Source organism: Geotrypetes seraphini, chromosome 1 (assembly GCF_902459505.1).
Source record: "Geotrypetes seraphini chromosome 1, aGeoSer1.1, whole genome shotgun sequence".
NCBI classification, from domain to species: domain Eukaryota; kingdom Metazoa; phylum Chordata; class Amphibia; order Gymnophiona; family Dermophiidae; genus Geotrypetes; species Geotrypetes seraphini.
The window spans coordinates 122,965,359-122,984,525 of NC_047084.1; the positions used below are offsets into that span (position 1 = coordinate 122,965,359).

Sequence of the window (19,167 nt, forward strand, 5' to 3'; positions counted from 1 at the left end):
AGACCTCAATAACACTTTATGTCAAACTAATGGAAGGCCTAGTAGCCAAACTCCTCACCAACTACCTAGAAGGCCACAACATACTCCGCCCTACACAGTCTAGTTTCAGAACCAATTACAGCATAGAGCCACTACTAGGTTCCCTCCTGGACACAGCTAGACAACACCTCAGCACAGGTAGAAAAATTCTGATTATACAACTGGATCTCACCGCAGCATTTAACCTGGTGGACCATAAAATCCTAGTACAAATACTAGATTCAATAGGAATCACAGATAAGGTACACATATGGATTCCTACAATCCAGAACTTACAGAGTAAAGTTGAACAAAGAAAAATCAGAACCAAGTTCCAACCCCTGTGGCGTACCCCACGGATCTCCACTATCCCCAACTCTCTTCAATCTCTACATTACATCTCTCAGCACCTGCCTGGACAAATTAGGCTTAACCTCCTATAGCTATGCAGACAACATCACCATTCTCCTTCCTTTTGACCAACGTCCTCTATGACAGACACACTACACAGGACACTTGAAACTGTAGCAACATGGATGAAAAATCACAAACTGAAACTAAACCCAGACAAGACAAAATTCATTCTCCTCGAAAATAATAAAACCCCAACCATAACAAATCTAGTAATAAACTCAATCACATACCCCAGACAACCCACTCTAAAACTTCTAGGAATGACGATAGACAGTTGCTGTACCATGCAATCACAAATCAACAAAATAATACAAAAATCATTTGTGGTCATGAGAAACTTGAGGCAAGTTCAAAAATTCTTTCACAGAAAACAATTCCAGCTCTTGGTCCAGTCCCTATTCCTAGGTCTTTTAGACTACTGCAACATATTCTATCTCCCCTGCCCTGCAACCATAATAAAACAACTAAACAGTTCAAAACATAGCGCTAAGACTTATCTATTCACTGAGGAAACACGACCACATCATGGCGGCATACTTCGACTCACACTGGTTCCCAATACTATTCAAATTCTACAGCCTACTATTTAAAACCATAAATGGAGACAGCCCAGTCTATCTAAACAACCACCTAATCCAAACTACCTCAACCAGACATAGGAGAACCCACAAACCATTCACGCATCCCCCAATCAGAGACAAAAAAATGAAAAAAACTGTACGATGGCCTTCTGGCCACACAAGCAGCAAAACTAGACTACCACCTCTCCAGTTTACTGATAATGACCCCAGACTACAAATCATTCAGAAAAGAAATAAAAACCATGCTATTCAAGAAATCCTTGAAGACAAACTAACACTGCAAAACTCATCCCAATTCTCTGAAGCAACCCGATCTACTCTTCAATTCCTCTGGAAATGGCCAGATAACTCCTTTTGTAATCCGCCTTGAACTGCAAGGTAATGGCGGAACAGAAATTACTAATGTAATGTAAATATGATTTAATGAGACAGTGTCTGCATGGGTTCAGGCGAGAGAGATTTTGCCTCACCAATTTGCTTGACTGCTTTGAAGGTGGGAATACATATATGGATAAAGGTGAGCAGGTTGATATAGTGTATCTAGATTTTCAGAAAGCTTGTGACAAAGTTCCTCATTAGAGGCTTCTGAGAAAATCAAAGAATCATGGGACAGGAGGCAAAGTTCAGTTGTGGATTAGGAATTGGTTATCAGATAGAAAACAGAGGGTAGGGTTAAATGGTCATTTTTCTCAATGTAGGAGAGTAAACAGTGGAGTGCGGCAAGGGCCTGTACTGGGAGTGGTGCTATTTAACTTATTTATAAACGATCTGGAAATTGGAATGACGAGTGAGGTGATTAAATTTGCAGATGACACTAAACTGTTCAAAGATGTTAAAACGTATGCGGATTGTGAAAAATTGCAGGCGGACCTTAGAAAATTGGAAGACTGGGCGTCCAAGTGGCAGATGAAATTTAATGTGGACAAATGCAAAGTGATGCATATAGGGAAGAATAACCTGAATCACAGTTACCGAATGCTAGGGTCCACCTTGGGGGATATCGCCCAAGAAAAGGTTCTGGGTGTCATCGTAGACAATATGATGAAACCTTCCACCCAATGTGTAGCAGTGCCCAGAAAAGCAAACAGGATGCCAGGAATTATTAAATAAGGGATGGTTAACAAGACTAAGAATGTCATAATGCCCCTGTATTGCTCCATGGGCTACCTCATCTGGAGTATTGCGTTCAATTCTGGTCTCCTTGTCTCCAGAAAGATATAGTGGTGCTAGAAAAGGTTCAAAGAAGAGACACCAAGATGTAAAGGGGATGGAACTTCTCTCGTATGAGGAAAGACTAAAAAGGTTAGGGCTCTTCAGCTTGGAAAAGAGATGGCTGAGGGGGAGATATGATTGAAGTCTACAGAATCCTGAGTGGAGTAGAATGGGTACAAGTGGATCAATTTTTCACTCCGTCAAAAATTACAAAGACTAGGGGACACTATGAAGCTGTAGGGAAATATTTTTAAAACCAATAGGAGGTAATATTTTTTCACTCAGAGAATAGTTAAGCTCTGGAAAGCATTGCCAGAGGTTGTGGTAAAAGGGGATAGCATACTAGTTTCAAGAAAGGTTTGACAATTTCCTGGAGGGAAAGTCCATAAGAATTGCCACTGCCGAGTCAGACCGGTGGTCCATCATGCCCAGTAGTCCGCTCACGCGGCGGCCCTCTGGTCTAAGACCAGCACCATAACTGAGACTAGCCCTACCAGTGCACGTTCTTGTTCAGCAGAAACATGTCTAACTTTGTCTTGAATCCTTGGAGGGTGTTTTCCCCTATAAAAGCCTCTGGAAGAGCGTTCCAGCTTTCTACCACTCTCTGGTTGAAGAAGAACTTCCTTACAATCTATCCCCTTTCAACTTTAGAGAGTGCCCTCTTGTTCTCCCTACCTTGTTATGAAGACATGGGGGATGCCTCTGCTTGCCCTGGATCAGTAGCATGGAATGTTGCTACTCTTTGGGTTTTGGCTAGGTACTAGTGACCTAGCAGGATTTAGCTGCTGCAGGGGAACAGGTAAGGCAGGTTTTCAGCGCCCTTGAGGCTTGGCACTGTGCTTGATGCCTTGAGCTGAGTAGTAAATTGAAAACAAATTGGAGAAAATATTTCTTCACTCACCTCCAAATTCTCTACTTAGCACCATAAGTTGTGCTTGCAAAATTGGTGAGTGCAGCTGATTTGCACGCACATCTAATTATTACACACACAACTTGGAAAGTACAATTCTATAAAAAGCATGTGCCCCTTCTAGTGTGTGAATTTGAAAAAGGGGCATGGGCATATGCTCAATCTTAGGTGCAGGAATTTAGGTCTGGTTTTATTTGGCCTAAATGTGTGCCCGTAAAAGTTATGTGATGTACAGGTGCTCAACACAATTCTATAAAAGGTACAATCACTCCATTCTAGTATGCAACGATATTTGGGCACTCTATATAGAATCAGGCCCTGAATGTGTAATTAAATTCTGGAATTCATTGCCAGAGAAATGTGATAAAAGTAGTTAGCTTAGCAGGGTTTAAAAAAAGATTTGCATAATATTCTAAAAGAGAAGTCCATAAGCCATTAAGAAGATGAACTTGGGAAAATCCACTGCTTATTCCTAGGATAAGCAGCATAAAATCTATTTTACCAAGTTTCCAAGTTTATTAATATCTTGATATACCATCTATCACAAAGAAATATCTAGGCGGTTTACAATTTATAAAATAATTTTAAAAGCAAATGTTAAAATAAGGGGGAAAAGAAAAACCCTTCACCAAATACTAGGAAGTTCTTCTTTACCCAACGTGTGGTGGACACCTGGAATGCGCTTCCAGAGGATGTAATAGGGCAGAGTACGGTACTGGGGTTTAAGAAAGGATTGGACAATTTCCTGCTGGAAAAGGGGATAGAGGGGTATAGATAGAAGATTACTGCACAAGTCCTGAACCTGTTGGGCCGCCTCATGAGGGTAAGGTTATTTGTTTGGGGTAGTTGGCTTTATTGAGAGGTGGAGTTTAAGACTTGCGGTATTATTTCTTTTTTCAAAGTTTTCTTGAAGAGTATGGTCTTTATTTCTTTTCTAAAAGTCTTGGCGGAAGCACTGATAAAACACAACATTGATGAACATTTTGAAAGAAACAAACTTCTGATAACCAGCCAACATGGTTTCTGCAAGGGGAGATCGTGCCTAATGAACTTATTGCACTTCTTCGAAGGAATTAACAAATGGATGGATAGAGGAGACCCCATAGACATCATATATCTAGATTTCCAAAAAGCCTTTGACAAGGTGCCCCATGAGCGCCTACTTCGGAAACTGAAGAACCATGGGGTGGAAGGAGACGTACATAGATGGATCAGAAACTGGTTGGCGGGTAGGAAACAGAGGGTAGGAGTGAAGGGCCACTCCTTGGACTGGAGGAGGGTCACGAGTGGTGTCCCGCAGGGGTCGGTGCTTGGGCCACTGCTATTTAATATATTTATAAATGATCTAGAAACAGGGACGAAGTGTGAGATAATAAAATTTGTGGACGACACCAAACTATTTAGTGGAGCTCGGACTAAAGAGGACTGCGAAGAATTGCAAAAGGACTTGAACAAACTAGGGAAATGGGCAACGAGATGGCAGATGAAGTTCAACGTTGAGAAATGTAAAGTATTACATGTGGGAAGCAAAAACCCGAGGTACAGCTATACGATGGGAGGGATGTTATTGAAAGTGAGTACCCAAGAAAGGGACTTGGGGGTAATGGTGGACATGACAACGAAGCCAACGGCACAGTGCACTGCGGCCGCTAAGAGAGCGAATAGAATGCTAGGTATAATCAAGAAGGGTACTACAAGCAGAACAAAAGAAGTTATCCTGCCGTTGTATTGGGCGATGGTGCATCCGCATCCAATATTGTTCGCCATACCTTAAGAAGGATATGGCGTTACTCGAGAGGGTTCAGAGGAGAGCAACACGTCTGATAAAAGGTATGGAAAACCTTTCATATGCTGAGAGATTGGAGAAACTGTGACTCTTCCCTGGAGAAGAGGAGACTTAGAGGGGATATGATAGAGACTTACAAGATCATGAAGGGCATAGAGAGAGTAGAGAGGGACAGATTCTTAACACTTTTGAAAAATAAGAGAACAAGAGGGCATTCGGAAAAGTTGAAAGGGGACAGATTCAAAATGAATGCTAGGAAGTTTTTCTTTACGCAACGTTAGACACCTGGAATGCACTTCTAGAGGGCGTAATAGGGCAGAGTACAGTTCTGGGGTTCAAGAAAGGATTGGACAATTTCCTGCTTGAAAAAAGGGATAGAGGGGTATAGATAGAGGATTACTGCACAGGTCCCGGACCTGTTGGGCCGCCACGTGAGCAGACTGCTAGGCACGATGGACCTCATGTCTGACCCAGCAGAGGCATTGTTTATGTTCTTATGTAGCTATTGAAGTACAGAACTGAATATCTTCCCTACCCAGATAATTTCCAGATGCTGCCAACCACACATATATTCACTGCCTGTATCCAGACAGATGCTGACACTGAATTCCAAGGCCTAATTCTACAAAAGCGTGGTCACAGGATATTGTCCCAATAAATTTTTATTGGTGTCATTTTACACTACATCCTATTTTGTCAAGGTCTCATATCATGATTGACATCTCTAATTCAATAAAAAGAAAATAGTAAACCTTAGATAGCTAGCTGTATTAAACAGTTCTTATTTTTATTATAAAAGAGCTGACAAATGTGAATTATAGAGGAAATATCCAATAGATTCATAAAGCAATTGGCCATTTTAAAGGTATTGAAGCAGATGTCCTCTCAAATGCACTGTGGTATAAATCCTACTAAGTGGGAGCTTGAATCCTGCGCACAATTTATTTGGCTAGGTCAGATGTGGTTTTGATAAAGATCCCCATTTGTTTTGTATGAGAGTCTTTCAGCTGCTCAAGCTGACGCTGGCCTCGCCGTAGCAGATACTCAATATGCATGACATCAGTCTTAGGGATCTTGGCGTTTTTCCGGAACTCGTCTTGTATCCGGGGCAAGAATCCAGGTTTCTCCTTCCCAGCTTTTAAAAACTGCTTGTATAAACTCAGTATTTGTTTCTGGAGTTTGCTGTGCCTAACCATGGTTTTCCAAAGTACCTCTCAGATCTTCAGGGGAAAAGCTACATCTGCTACATCTGAGCTAGAGGGGGGAAAAATGACAGAATTAGGAGAAACCCTGTAACTTTTGCTCTTGATTTCCTTTCGGCCAAACTGTCTATAGTTTTCGTGCACTTGTGATGAATTCTGCCTTCTTTGTTCTACAAACAAAGAAATTCTGTCCAACACTTGACACACATAAGAAATCACAAAAATTTCCTAGCTCCTGACAAAATATATCAAATATTCTTACTTATGTTTGTTTTAAAATATTTATAGACCGTTCCATCCATAGTTTCTTCAGACTATCTGCTTTTCCCTTCCTTGCTAAAATTCATGTTTTTTTGTTTAATTTTTAAGAAGAGCTGCTTTGACTAGACCAGTGCTTCCCAGACATTTTTCTAATATGACCCCATGTTAGTGGTTAAAAATTCCTGCGATCCTAGCTGGTAACCAAATTAATTATTCTAATATAAGCAGCACATTCATTCTGTCTCTCAAAGATTCAATAAGATCTAAATGCTTTTTAGTTTAAACCTTTTTATTAACGACACAATGTGCATAACAGTAGAAATGAATCAGAAAGCCAAAGAAACAGGAGGCACAACTCAGACAGAGACAAGTGAACATTTAATCCTATTTTAAACCCCTACTGCAGTAGCCAAACGCCAAACCCCAGGTGTCTTTCCTCTTATGACACCCCAGCCCCAGCAAGGGAAGTCCATGCCAGAAACACATGAGCTTACAAGTTATAACCTATTTTTTCTAGCTTTTTCCACAGCACAACTTCCATGCTCTCGTGTCAACCTGAAGAGCGTTAATTAAACCACAGATGAATTTATAAATTATATAATAAAAATATTTAATAAAAACATATATAAATTTGCAAAGGATATATCTTTGGTTTATTTAACACTCTTCATTTATTTAATTCACATATTTTACGATATATTTGGAGTTTTTTTATTATGTTCATTATGAATTTATGTTCCCATTATATTCCCATGAACTTCCATTCTACTGTATAATGATGCCTCCCATATCTCTGTATTCAATATTTTCATGATTCCATATTTTCATTGTGTTTGTATATGTTTGTAGACAGTATATATATTTATAGATATTTTTATTTGTTGTTCTGTTCTATAGGCTTTATTCATACACCCCTGAAGAAGGCTACCTTAGCCGAAACAAGGTCCAGTATGAAAAAGGATTGAAAGATTCGTTTTTATGCCTGTTTGGTTTTATGTATATACTAAGGGGCTCATAATAAAAAAAAAATGTCTAAAAACTGGCCTAAATGGGTACTTGGACGATCAAAAAACCTGATCGTCCAAGTACCCATAACCAAAGCTGGTTTTAGACGTATCTAAAACCAGCTTATTCCTTTCCCCTAACTCTAAACGCATAGAATGAAAAGAGGCGTTTTTAGAGGAGGGGAAAGAGCGGGAACTGGCTGACCTAGACATAGACATATAGAAGGTATAAAAAAGTTTAGGCAGGTTGCCTAGTGGGCACGTATATGTTTTGACCAAGTCATAACATGTATAAGTGCCGAAAAAGGGGCCGCTGAGCTGATCGCGGCTGCCGCGATCAGCTCAGCGGCCCCGGCAACCTGCCTATCCCTCACCGCAAACATCGCGGCAGGATAGATAGCTCATTTCCCCTGCTGCTATAGCGATACCACCAAGTACCACCAAACACAGCACTTTGGATCGCTATCGCGGCAGGAGAGATAGCCAATCTCTCCTGCCACGATCCACCCCTCCCCCCCGATCGGATTGGGCAGGAGGGAGCCCAAGCCCTCCTGCCCCAGCAACCCCCACGATCAGATCAGGCAGGAGGGAGCCCAAGCCCTCCTGCCCTGCCGAAACCCCACTTGCCTGACACAATCAGGGCAGGAGGGAGCCCAAGCCCTCCTGCCCCGTCGTAACCCTCTACCCCCCACCAAGATACAGGCAGGAGGGATCTCAGGCCCTCCTGCCCTTGACGCACCCCCAATCGCCCACCCAAACCCCTGATCAGCATATCGAACCCCACCCCCACCTGCCAACCCCACGACACCCCCCCCTTAAAATGGCGGGCCTTAAGGCCTGATTGGCCCAGGCACCTCAAGCTCTGCCCACAGGTGGGGCCTTAGGTGCCTGGGCCAACCGGAATTGGCCCAGTTGCCTTAGGCCCCTCCTGATTGGCCCAGGAGCCTCGGCCAATTGTGTTCACCGGACGGACGGGCTTGGGACCCAACCGTCCGTCAAACTTTTTTTTAAGGTAAAGGGGGGATGTCGGGGGTGGGGGATGGATTCATGGGGTCGGCGGAGGGTGTCATGGGGTCAATCGGGGGGATGCGTCGAGGGAAGGAGGGCCTGGGATCTCTCCTGCCCATATCTTAGTGGGGGTGGGGGGTAGGGGGTTTCGGCGGGGCAGGAGGGTTTGGGCTCCCTCCTGCCCAATACGATTGTGGGAGTCGCTGGGGCAGGAGGGCTTGGGTTCCCTCCTGCCCGATACGATCGGGGGGGGGTTGGATTGTGGCAGGAGAGACTGGCTATCTCTCCTGCCGCGATAGCGATCCCAAGTGCTGCGTTTGGCGGCACTTGGTGGCATCGCTATCGTGGCAGGGGAGATGAGCGATCTCTCCTGCCGCGATCGTTGCTGGGGGGTGAGTGGATTCTGTGTTGTTTTTGATAGACACCAGTTACAGAATCCAGCTTTTAGGTGAAAGACTGGCTCCTCCTTCGCCTAAAAGGCCTGGCTTTGGGCGTTTGGGACTTAAGACATATAATAAACAAAAACAAAAGCCTAAGTATAGACGTAGTTGTGGTCTGGGTGTTTAAACAGCTGAACATAGAGGCAGGCCATTATCAAAAAAAACTTCCTTTTGGATGTTTTTTTTGAGAATGGACATTTTCCCTGCTTCTACTTTCAGCGTTTAGGGCCTAGGCCAAGAGGGGACTTAAGACGTTTTTTTTGTTTTTTTTTAAATTATGCCCCTCTATGTGTGTATCATTGATTTACAATGTTCAAATAAATTGATTGTCCCTAAAGTTGTTTGATTGTGTCCCTTCCCCACTTCTTATTTGGTTTAAATTTTCACACGTGGGGTTGTGTTTTTTCCTTTGTATTATGGGATATATTAGGAGACAAGTTGAGAAGACTCTGACAACCTCACAAGCGATCACTCAACTCAACTACGTTATATCACATATTTGCAGATTGGGAGAACTCTGGAAGTGGATCTCTTTGCTTCGCCTCACAAGCTTCCAGTCTTCTGTTCCAGAATCTACACTCCCAATCACTTGGAGTACGATGCCTTCCTCCTGAACTGGACAGACAAATTTTTATATGCTTTCCCTTCAATACCTTTAATCAGGAAGATCTTATTCAATCTTCGCCAAGAACAAGCAACCATGATTCTCATAGTGCCTCAGTGGCCGTGTCAACTGTGGTTTCCTCTTCTCTTACAATTCAGTGTATGAGATTCCATCACACATCAAATCTTTCCAGTGTTGTTGACATAGAACGAGGGTTCTCTTCTTCATCCCAGTCTACATTAGTTGACTACCCCTTCCGACTGTCTACTCTATCAACCTCCCTTCAACAACCCTTACAACTCTTTCTTCCTTTTCTGAAGTCACGGAAGAGGAAACTACTCACCTTCTCTCTTCCTCCAAACCCACCACCTGTTCCTCTGATCTAATTCCTACCTGCCTACTCGGCGCCATCGTTCCCACTGTAATCGTTCCCATCTGTCACATCCTCAACCTTTAGCTCTCCACTGCTACAGTTTCTGATGTCTTCAAACATGCTGTAGTTATACCCCTCCTTAAAAAGCCCTCACTAGACCCTACATCCAGCTACCGCTCTATCTCCCTCCTCCCCTTCCTATCCAAACTACTCGAACATGCTGTTCATCGCCGTTGTCTGGACTTCCTTTCTTCTCATAATGTTCTTGACCTGCTTCAATCGGGCTTTCGTCCTCTCCACTCTACAAAAACTGTCCTTGCTAAAGTCTCTAAAGACCTGTTCCTGGCCAAATCCAATTGACTCTACTCTATCCTCTTTCTTCTCGATCTGTCTGCTGCCTTCGACACTGATGATCATCACCTCCTTCTCAACACGTTGTCCTCTCTGGGATTCCAGGGTTCTGCTCTCTCCTGGCTTTCTTCCTATCTCTCATTGTACCTTCAGTGTATGTTATGATGGATCCTCCTCCGCCGCCATCCCACTGTCTATTGGCATACCCCAAGGCTCTGTCCTGGGCCCTCTCCTCTTTTCCATATATACCCGCTCTCTTGGTACACTGATCTCCTCTCTTGGTTTTCAATATCACCTCTATGCTCACCAGATCTACCTCTCCACACCAGATATCTCTACAGGAGTTCAGGACCGAATTTCAGCCTGTCTGTCCGACATTACCACTTGGATGTCTCACCGCCATCTCAAACTGAATATTGCTAAAACTCAACTCCTTATCTTTCCGCATAAACTCACCTCCTCCTCTTGCTGTTCTCTATTTCTGTGGATAACACTGTCTCGTCAGCTCGCAAACTTGGGGTGATCTTTAACTTCTCTCTCTCCTGTGCTCAGATCCAGCAAACTGCCAAATCCTGTCGCTTCCTCCTCTATAATATTACCAAAATCCGTCCTCTTCTCTCTGAACACACTACCAAAACCCTTATCCACGCTCGCATCACCTCACGCTTAGACTACTGCAACGTACTTCTCTCAGGCCTCCCACGCACCTATCTCTCACTTCTTCAATCCATTCAAAATTCTGCTGCATGACTCATATTCCGTGAGAGCTGCTATTCTCACATTACCCATCTCCTCAAGTCACTTCATTGGCTCCCCATCCATTTCCAAATACAATTTAAACTCCTCTTGCTGACTTACAAGTGCATTCACTCTGAAGCCTCCTGTTATCTCTCCTCACTCATCTCTCCCCCCCATTATCTCTGCTCATCGGGCAAGCCCCTCTTATCTGTACCCTTCTCTTCCACTGCCAACTCCAGACTATCCCTTCTTTCTTGCGGCAACGTATGCCTGGAACAGGCTGCCTAAATCAATGCGTCATGCTCCATCCCTGGCAGTGTTCAAATCCAAGCTAAAGGCCCACTTTTTTTAAACTGCTTTCAACTCTTAACTCCCACTCACTGCTGTCAGATACCTATACCCACTGTATCATTTCCTCTACCATAATCTTCCCAATCCTGAAATGTCCTGTCTAAATTAGATTCCTGAAATGTCCTGTCTAAATTAGATTGTAAGTTCTTCTGAGCAGGGACTGTCTATTGTATATTAAAATGTACAGCGCTGCATACGCCTTTCAGTGCTATAGAAATAATAAATAGTAGTAGTAGTAGACTCTCATAATGTGGTATCTGTCTTTCAACAAGAAAGGGATCTGGGTGTCATTGTAGACAATATGATGCAACCTTCTGCCCAATGTGCGGTGGCAGAATTATTAAAAAAGGGATGGTTAACAAGACTAAGAATCTTAAAATGCCTCTGTATTGCTCCATGGTGCAAACTCACCTGGATTATTGCGTTCAGTTCTGGTCTCCTTATCTCAAGAAAGATATAGCGGCACTAGAAAAGGTTCAAAGAAGAGCAACCAAGATGGTAAAGGAGAGGAACTCCTCTCGTATAAGGAAAGACTAAAAAGGTTAGGGCTCTTCAGCTTGGAAAAGAGACGGCTGAGGGTAGATATGATTGAAGTCTACTACATCCTGATTTGAGTAGAACGGGAACAAGTGGATTGATTTTTCACTCCGTCAAAAATTACAAAGACTAGGGGACACTTGATGACGTTACAGGGAAATAGTTTTAAAATCAATAGGAGGAAATATTTTTTCACTCTGAGAATAGTTAAGCTCTGAAATATGTTGCTAGAGGATGTGGTAAGATCAGATAGCATAGCTGGTTTTAAGAAAGGTTTGGACAAGTTCCTGGATGAAAAGTCCACAGTCTGTTATTGAGAAAGATATGGGGGAAGCCACTGCTTGCCCTGGAACGGTAGCAAAGAATGTTGCTGCTCCTTGGGTTTTGGTCAGGTACTAGGGACCTGGATTGGCCACCATGAGAAAGGGCTACTGGGCTTGATTGACCATTGGTCTGACCCAGTAAGGCAATTCTTATGTTCTTAAGAATTTTCAAGGACAGAGAGTATCAGAATCTGCAGACCAGCAACATTTGGATTTAAATAATCTTTCAGAAGATCCACTCTCTGAATCCACTCAGAGATCAATTTTGATAGTTTCTTTTATTTTTGAACAAGATCTGAATAATATGATGAAAATCTATTTCCGTAACATGAAAGTTCCTTTTTACAGTCATAGAGTGTGGATAGATCCAGATATAACCAAAGAGACACAAGAACGTAGAAAGATTTTTCTTTCTTGCCGGAAGAAACTTTGAACTTGGGAGCATCTTTTAAGTTAGTTTATTCTTATAAATGTTTGGTAAATCTGGAAGATTCAAAATATATTTTCTTTAATCCAGATTAATTGAAAGCCTTCACTGAATTAAAAAAAAAAAAGACTTTAAAAATTAAACAATCAATAAGAGTTGAGAGAATTTAGAGATTACTGTTAGTGTGTTAAGACCATTTTTGTTTTTTAATTTTCTTCTATTTGAACTCCTTCAAATTATTTTCTTAATTGGACTTAATCTCCCCTGTATTGTGATCTAAGGAGGATTGTTAGTTACCGGTAATTGCTTCTAAGATTTTTTTTTCCTCTAGATTTTATATCCTTATTTCTATAACAAGTGGATACTTGTAATAATTTCTGTTGAAATCTATATATATATAAAATCGGAGGTATGTATGTATGTGTGTGTGTATGTGCCGCGATCACGCAAAAACGGCTTGACCGATTTGAACGAAACTTGGTATGCAGATCCCTCACTATCTGGGGTGATATGTTCTGGGGGTCTCTCGGCCCACAACTCTATGTTGCTTGCTCAAGGGTGGGTTCACCCAACACTTTATATGTTCTTGCTCCTGGAGGTGAAACTAAAAATGTTGTTTATAATCACGTTTTGCGTTAGTTGTATTGTATTCATTTTGTCAAATATTTCACATTATAATTTGAATATTGTACTTTTTATTAAGCTGTAAACCAATAATTTCATTCCCCACTATAAAGTATCTTTATTTGAATCCATTTACAGTGTTATTGCTATAATTAAATACACGGGCAACGCCGGGTCATCAGCTAGTAAATAAATAAAAAGATGTAGTGGAATTAGAAAAGGTACAGAGAAGAGTGTCAAAAAAATGATAAAAGGGATGGGATGACTTCCCTATGAGTAAAGGCTAGAGCAGCTAGGGCTCTTCAGCTTGGAGAAGAGAAGGCTCAGGGATAATATGATAGAGGTCTATAAAATACCGAGTAGAGTAGAAAGAGTAGATGTGAATCGCTTGTTCACTCTTTCCAAAAATACCAGGACTAGGGGGCATGTGATGAAGCTACTAAGTAGTGGATTTAAATCAGACCAGAGAAAATATTTCTCCACACAACATATAATTAAACTTTGGAATTTATTGTCAGAGAATGTGATTAAATCAGTCAGCTTAGCAGGGTTTAGAAAAAGGTTCAGATAATTTCCTAAAAGAGAAGTCCATAGGTCATTATTGAGATGGCCTGGGGAAATCCACTGCTTAGTCCTAGAAAAAAAAATCTGTTTTGCTACTTGGAATCTAGATAGGTACTTGGAACCTGGGTTGGCTACTGTTAGAAACAGGATATTGGGCTTGATGGACATCTAATCTAATCTAATCTATTTTTGCGTCACGTATACCTATGCAGACTCTTGGCAACTTACATAGAGAAGTGAGGGGAAGAAGAGAGATACAGGGAAGAGAGGGAGGCGGAGAAAGAGGGGGGATACTTAGGCAGGAATGGGGAAAGAGGAAGATCTAAGTTGTTCAAGTATCAAAGAGGAAGGTTTTCAGTTTTTTCCGGAATGTGATGTAACTGGGTTCTGTTCTGGTCGTTTCAGTGAGGTCATTCCAGGTTTTCATTCCTAGGAAGATTAGCATGGAGTGAAAAATTCGCTTGTATTGAAGATTCTTTGTTGATGGGAGGTTTAGTAGTATCCTGTTAAGGGTTATGCGAGACGTAGACCATGCCTTTGAAAAGAGCTGGATGAATGGAACTGCCGAGTTTTCTTGAAGTATTTGATGAATGATGCATGATGTTTTAAATTTTATTTGTGATGGGATGGATAACCAGTTTAGTTGCTTGATGAAGGCTGAGACCGAGTCATATTTTTTCAGGTTGAAAATTAGTCTTATACTTGTGTTTTGAATGAGTTGCATGTTAATTCTCATGTAGGCTGAGTTGCATGTTAATTCCCATGTAGGATGAGTTACAGTAGTCCAGTTGTGATAGAATCATCGACTGTACAATCAGAGCAAAGTGAGGCTGATGAAAGTATGGTCTGATGAGTCATAGCTGCCTCATAATGAAGAGGGACTTTTTCTGGATGTTGGAGATTTGAACTTCCATGGTTAGTGTGGAGTCAAGAATGCAGCCTAGGATTTGGGAGGTTTCATCGACAACGAGGGTGTTCCCGATCGAAAAATGATGCTTGTCGGTGCTGTCTGTTGGGCGGTGTGGAAGTATAGGACTTTGGTTTTGGCTGGATTTAGTTTTATCTTGTTGATTGCTGCCCAATTTCGGATTCTTTCAATATTGATTGAGACTTTGTTTGTAATATCTGATTGGTTGTTGATTGTAGGAATGATGAACAGAATGTCACCTGCGTAGGACATTATGCTTTCGTCATCAAATTTGATGTTTCCGAGAGAACTCATGAAAAGGTTAAACAGGATGGGGGAGAGTGGAGAATATGGCAATTCTTAAGTTTTATTTTAAATGTCTCTGATTTTGAGACAAGTTGAGACCTCCGAATACCATTTTTCTCATTAGTTCCTGAAATCTTGTAGAAAAGCCTACTGTATTATTATCAGCATTTTGTTCTCAAGTAACTTACAAAGAAAAAACAACTTGTAAATGTAAATTGCAGTAGCGTTTCCTCACTAAAAAGGAAGAACCCCGACTGCTTTTCCATTCCTTAATGTTGGAGGATATAACCGGAAAAAAGCAGTACAGAATACAACTGCTTTACCTTCTCAATCCTCCATAAAAATAAGGGGCACTTCTATATTTTGGTGCCTCCATGTAGGCACACCTACGCCACAAGCTGAGCGCCAATTCTATCACGGAATCTGTGCTCCAAGATGTCATTATAGAATACTAGCGTAAACCCAATTTGATGTGCCTAAATTTAGGAGTGGTGGCAGGTGTGAATGGTCCAAACTGCACCCAGTAAACACCGAAGCAGCTATAGGACTAGAATGAGGCTATCTTCATCTTCATCGATGACCCCCTTCCTCTTGTTTTTCCCTTTTCTGTCTCTCTTTTCTTTAAATTGTAGTTCCACCTTTTCCCTTTCTGTACTTGTATGTTTTGGCTCACGTCTTAGGGCTCCTTTTACTAAGGTGCGCTAGGGCTTTAACGCACGCTACATTGCTGCGCGCGCTAGACCTTAACGCCAGCATTAGAAACATAGAAGATGACGGCAGAAAAGGGCTACAGCCCATCAAGTCTGCCCACTCTGCTTACCCACCCCCTGTCTATGCCCTAATGACCCAATTTCCTTATCTTGACCCTCGTAGGGATCCCACATGGGTATCCCATTTATTCTTAAAGTCTGGCATGCTGTCTGCCTCGATCACCTGCACTGGAAGCTTGTTCCAATGATCAACCACTCTCTCTGTGAAGAAATACTTTCTGGTGTCGCCATGAAATTTTCCACCCCTGAGTTTGAGTGGGTGCCCTCTTGTGGCCGAGGGTCCCTTGAGAAAGAAAATATTATCTTCCACTTCGACACGTCCCGTGAGGTACTTAAATGTTTCGATCATGTCTCCCCTCTCCCTACGTTCCTCGAGAGTGTAGAGCTGCAATTTGTTCAGTCTCTCTTCGTACGAGAGACCCTTGAGCCCCGAGATCATCCTGGTGGCCGTCCGCTGAACCGATTCAATTCTGCGCACATTTTTACTGTAATGTGGCCTCCAGAATTGCACACAGTACTCCAGATGAGGTCTCACCATGGCCCTGTACAATGGCATTATGACTTCAGGCTTTCGGCTGACGAAACTTCTATTGATACAACTCAATATCTGCCTTGCCTTAAATGAAGCCTTCTCCACTTGATTGGCAGTTTTCATGTCTGCACTGATGATTACTCCTAAATCTCGTTCTGCTGAAGTCCTAGTTAAAGTTTCTCCGTTCAAGAAGTACGTCCTGCATGGATTTCCGCTTCCGAGGTGCATGACCTTACATTTCTTAGCATTGAAGCCTAGCTGCCAGGTTGAGGACCAACTTTCCAATGTAAGCAGGTCCTACGCCATATAATTCTGTAAACTGCATTCACTTACTATATTACATAGTTTGGCGTCATCGGCGAATAGTGTTATTTTACCTTGAAGCCCTTGAGTCAGATCCCCTATGAATATGTTGAAAAGGAGTGGACCCAGGACCGAGCCCTACGGCACTCCACTGGTCACCTCCGATGTTTTAGAGAGGGTACCATTAACCACCACCCTCTGAAGTCTGCCACTCAGCCAATCATTGACCCATGCAGTTAGTGTCTCTCCTAACCCCATCGATTCCATCTTGCTTAGCAGCCTGCGGTGTGGGACACTGTCAAAAGCTTTACTGAAGTCCAGGTACATGACATCCAAAGACTCTCCCAAGTCCAATTTTCTTGTTACCCAGTCAAAAAAGCTGATGAGATTGGATTGGCAGAATCCATGCTGACTAGAATCCCGAAGATTCCCTTCATTCAAGATCGTGTCCAATTTGCTTTTAATTAGTGTTTCCATGAGTTTGCACACTATTGATGTGAGACTCACCGGTCTATAATTCGCAGCCTCTGCCCTGCAACCCTTTTTATGCAGAGGAACGACATTAGCTAATTTCCAGTCCTTACTTAGGGAGAGATTGAATTGCTCAGCCAAAGGTTTCGCCAGAACATCCCTCAATTCTCTGAGCATTCTTGGGTGCAAATTGTCTGGTCCCATGGCTTTGTTCTAGAAGTGTAGCGTGCGGTAAAAAGGCTAGCACACCTTAGTAAAAGGATAATGTAATAAATGCAGTGTGTCATTTTTAACTGTCCATCACTGTGAAATTTGAAACTGTGATTTAATCAAACTTTTAATTAAACTTGAAACTTGAACAGGTGTCTCAGCAGCACATCTTTGTAAAAGGACCCAATAGTATGCTCTAAATTATGCAATTAAGTTGGAGACACTCCCCCCCCCCCCCTCCTGCGGTTGGACACGATAGCACTTAGGCACAACCTTATAGAAAAGCTTAGGGGTGTAACGACCACTTTTGGTGCCTCTGACACAAAAACTGTAGGTGCCAAGTTACAGAATTGCTCTTTAAATAATATAAATAATTCCCTCTCTCACAAATGGTCCCTCAGTTGTCCAGGAGGCAGACCGGATATGCAATCTAGGGAGGTCTGCTGTCTGCCTGGAGCCAGGATACGACAGTCTATCCGGTCACCGCCAGTCTGGATAGACTACTCAAGCCCCGAGACCACTTTCCTATGCTTCTTGTCCACATAGGAACCAACGACACTACCAGGAACACACCGGAGACCATCACCAGAAACTTTGGAGCACTGGGTGAGAGGCTGAAGCGGACAGGAGCGCAGGTGGTTTTCTCATCGATCCTCCCAGTTAGAGGCAAGGGAAGAGCCAGAGATGAACGTATCCTGAGGATGAACGAGTGGCTACAGGGATGGTGCCGGGATATGAACTTCGGATTCCTAAACCATGGGGAAGCGCTACAAGGACTTCAGGGACCAGACGGACTCCATCTGACCAGTAGGGGTAAAAACGTCTTCGGACACCGACTAGCCCGCCTGCTTCACAGGGCTTTAAACTAGGTAAGTCGGGGGAGGGTACCCATTCACATATTAGTGCAGAAAGGAATTATCCTGATGAGGTGAGTCGAAACTCCGCTTCCATGTCCAAGGTAAGTACCCACATTGCAAACAGTTCTTTGGGAGTCACACTGACTCGGGTAGGATACGCCTCACAGGGACTTAGCAAACACAAGATATGGAGGGCCATGTATGTCAATGCACACAGTTTAGGTAACAAAATTCTAGAATTGGAGGCTGAAATAAGGAATGCCGACCTAGATGTGGTGGCAATATCTGAAACTTGGTTCACGGACTCACATACCGGGCTACAATCTACTTCGTCAGGACAGAGAGGGCAGGTTAGGAGGGGGGGGGTAGCTCTATACATTAAAGAGGACATCAAAACCACCAGGATCACAGATGTCAAGTACACCGGGGAGTCCCTCTGGGTAAACCTGGCAAGAGGCAGAGAAAAATGCCTGTATCTAGGTGTGGTATACAGACCCCCAAGACAACTGGAAGACATGGACGCAGAATTAATTGAAGACATAAGAGAATATCACTCTACGAGGAGAAGCTGTACTGCTAGGGAACTTCAATATGCCTGATGCAGACTGGAACTCATTTTCAGCGACAACCAGCGGTAGCAGGAGGCTCTTAACCTCCATAAAGGGAGCACGTCTCAAACAAATGGTAACGGAGCCCACTAGGGCCCAGGCGATCCTCGACCTGGTACTCACCAACGGGAAAAGCGTCTCAGAGGTCTCAGTAGGAGATACGCTAGCCTCCAGCGACCACAACATAGTATGGTTCAACCTAGATCAAACACGAAAACAAAGGTACTCAATTTCCGGGGCACAGACTTCGCACGCATGGGAGATTTCGTCCATCAGACGCTGCAGGACCAAGCGGAGACCGATGATGTAGAAGCTAAGTGGTTAACACTGAAATCAACCATACATGAAGCAACTAGCCGCTTCATAAAATCAGTAAACGACAAAGAAACAATAAACCCCAATGGTTCACCGCGGAGATCTCGCACCTCATTAAGGAGAAGAAAAAAGTGTTTCTCTCCTACAAGCACACGGAGAA

At 42.9% G+C, this 19,167-nt stretch overlaps 2 protein-coding genes and 1 non-coding gene across 5 annotated transcripts in view; all 3 read right to left on the reverse strand.

The window, feature by feature from the left end:
* Positions 1 to 19,167, reverse strand: part of LOC117357237 (DNA excision repair protein ERCC-8-like) — a 116,228-nt gene that overhangs the window by 61,851 nt on the left and 35,210 nt on the right. The gene's annotated exons all lie outside the window — the stretch shown is intronic.
* SDHAF1 (succinate dehydrogenase complex assembly factor 1) overlaps positions 5,566 to 19,167 on the reverse strand; it is a 48,855-nt gene continuing 35,253 nt past the window's right edge. For both annotated transcript variants that reach the window (XM_033937654.1, XM_033937649.1), the window contains exon 3: positions 5,566 to 6,175. In XM_033937654.1, coding sequence (XP_033793545.1) covers positions 5,863 to 6,117 — 255 coding nt within the window. In that variant the 5' untranslated portion in view covers positions 6,118 to 6,175 and the 3' untranslated portion in view covers positions 5,566 to 5,862. The remainder of the gene's footprint in view (positions 6,176 to 19,167) is intronic.
* Positions 15,147 to 15,279, reverse strand: LOC117352851. The gene has a single exon (XR_004537902.1). It is a non-coding gene; the product is annotated as a small nucleolar RNA SNORA47 (small nucleolar RNA).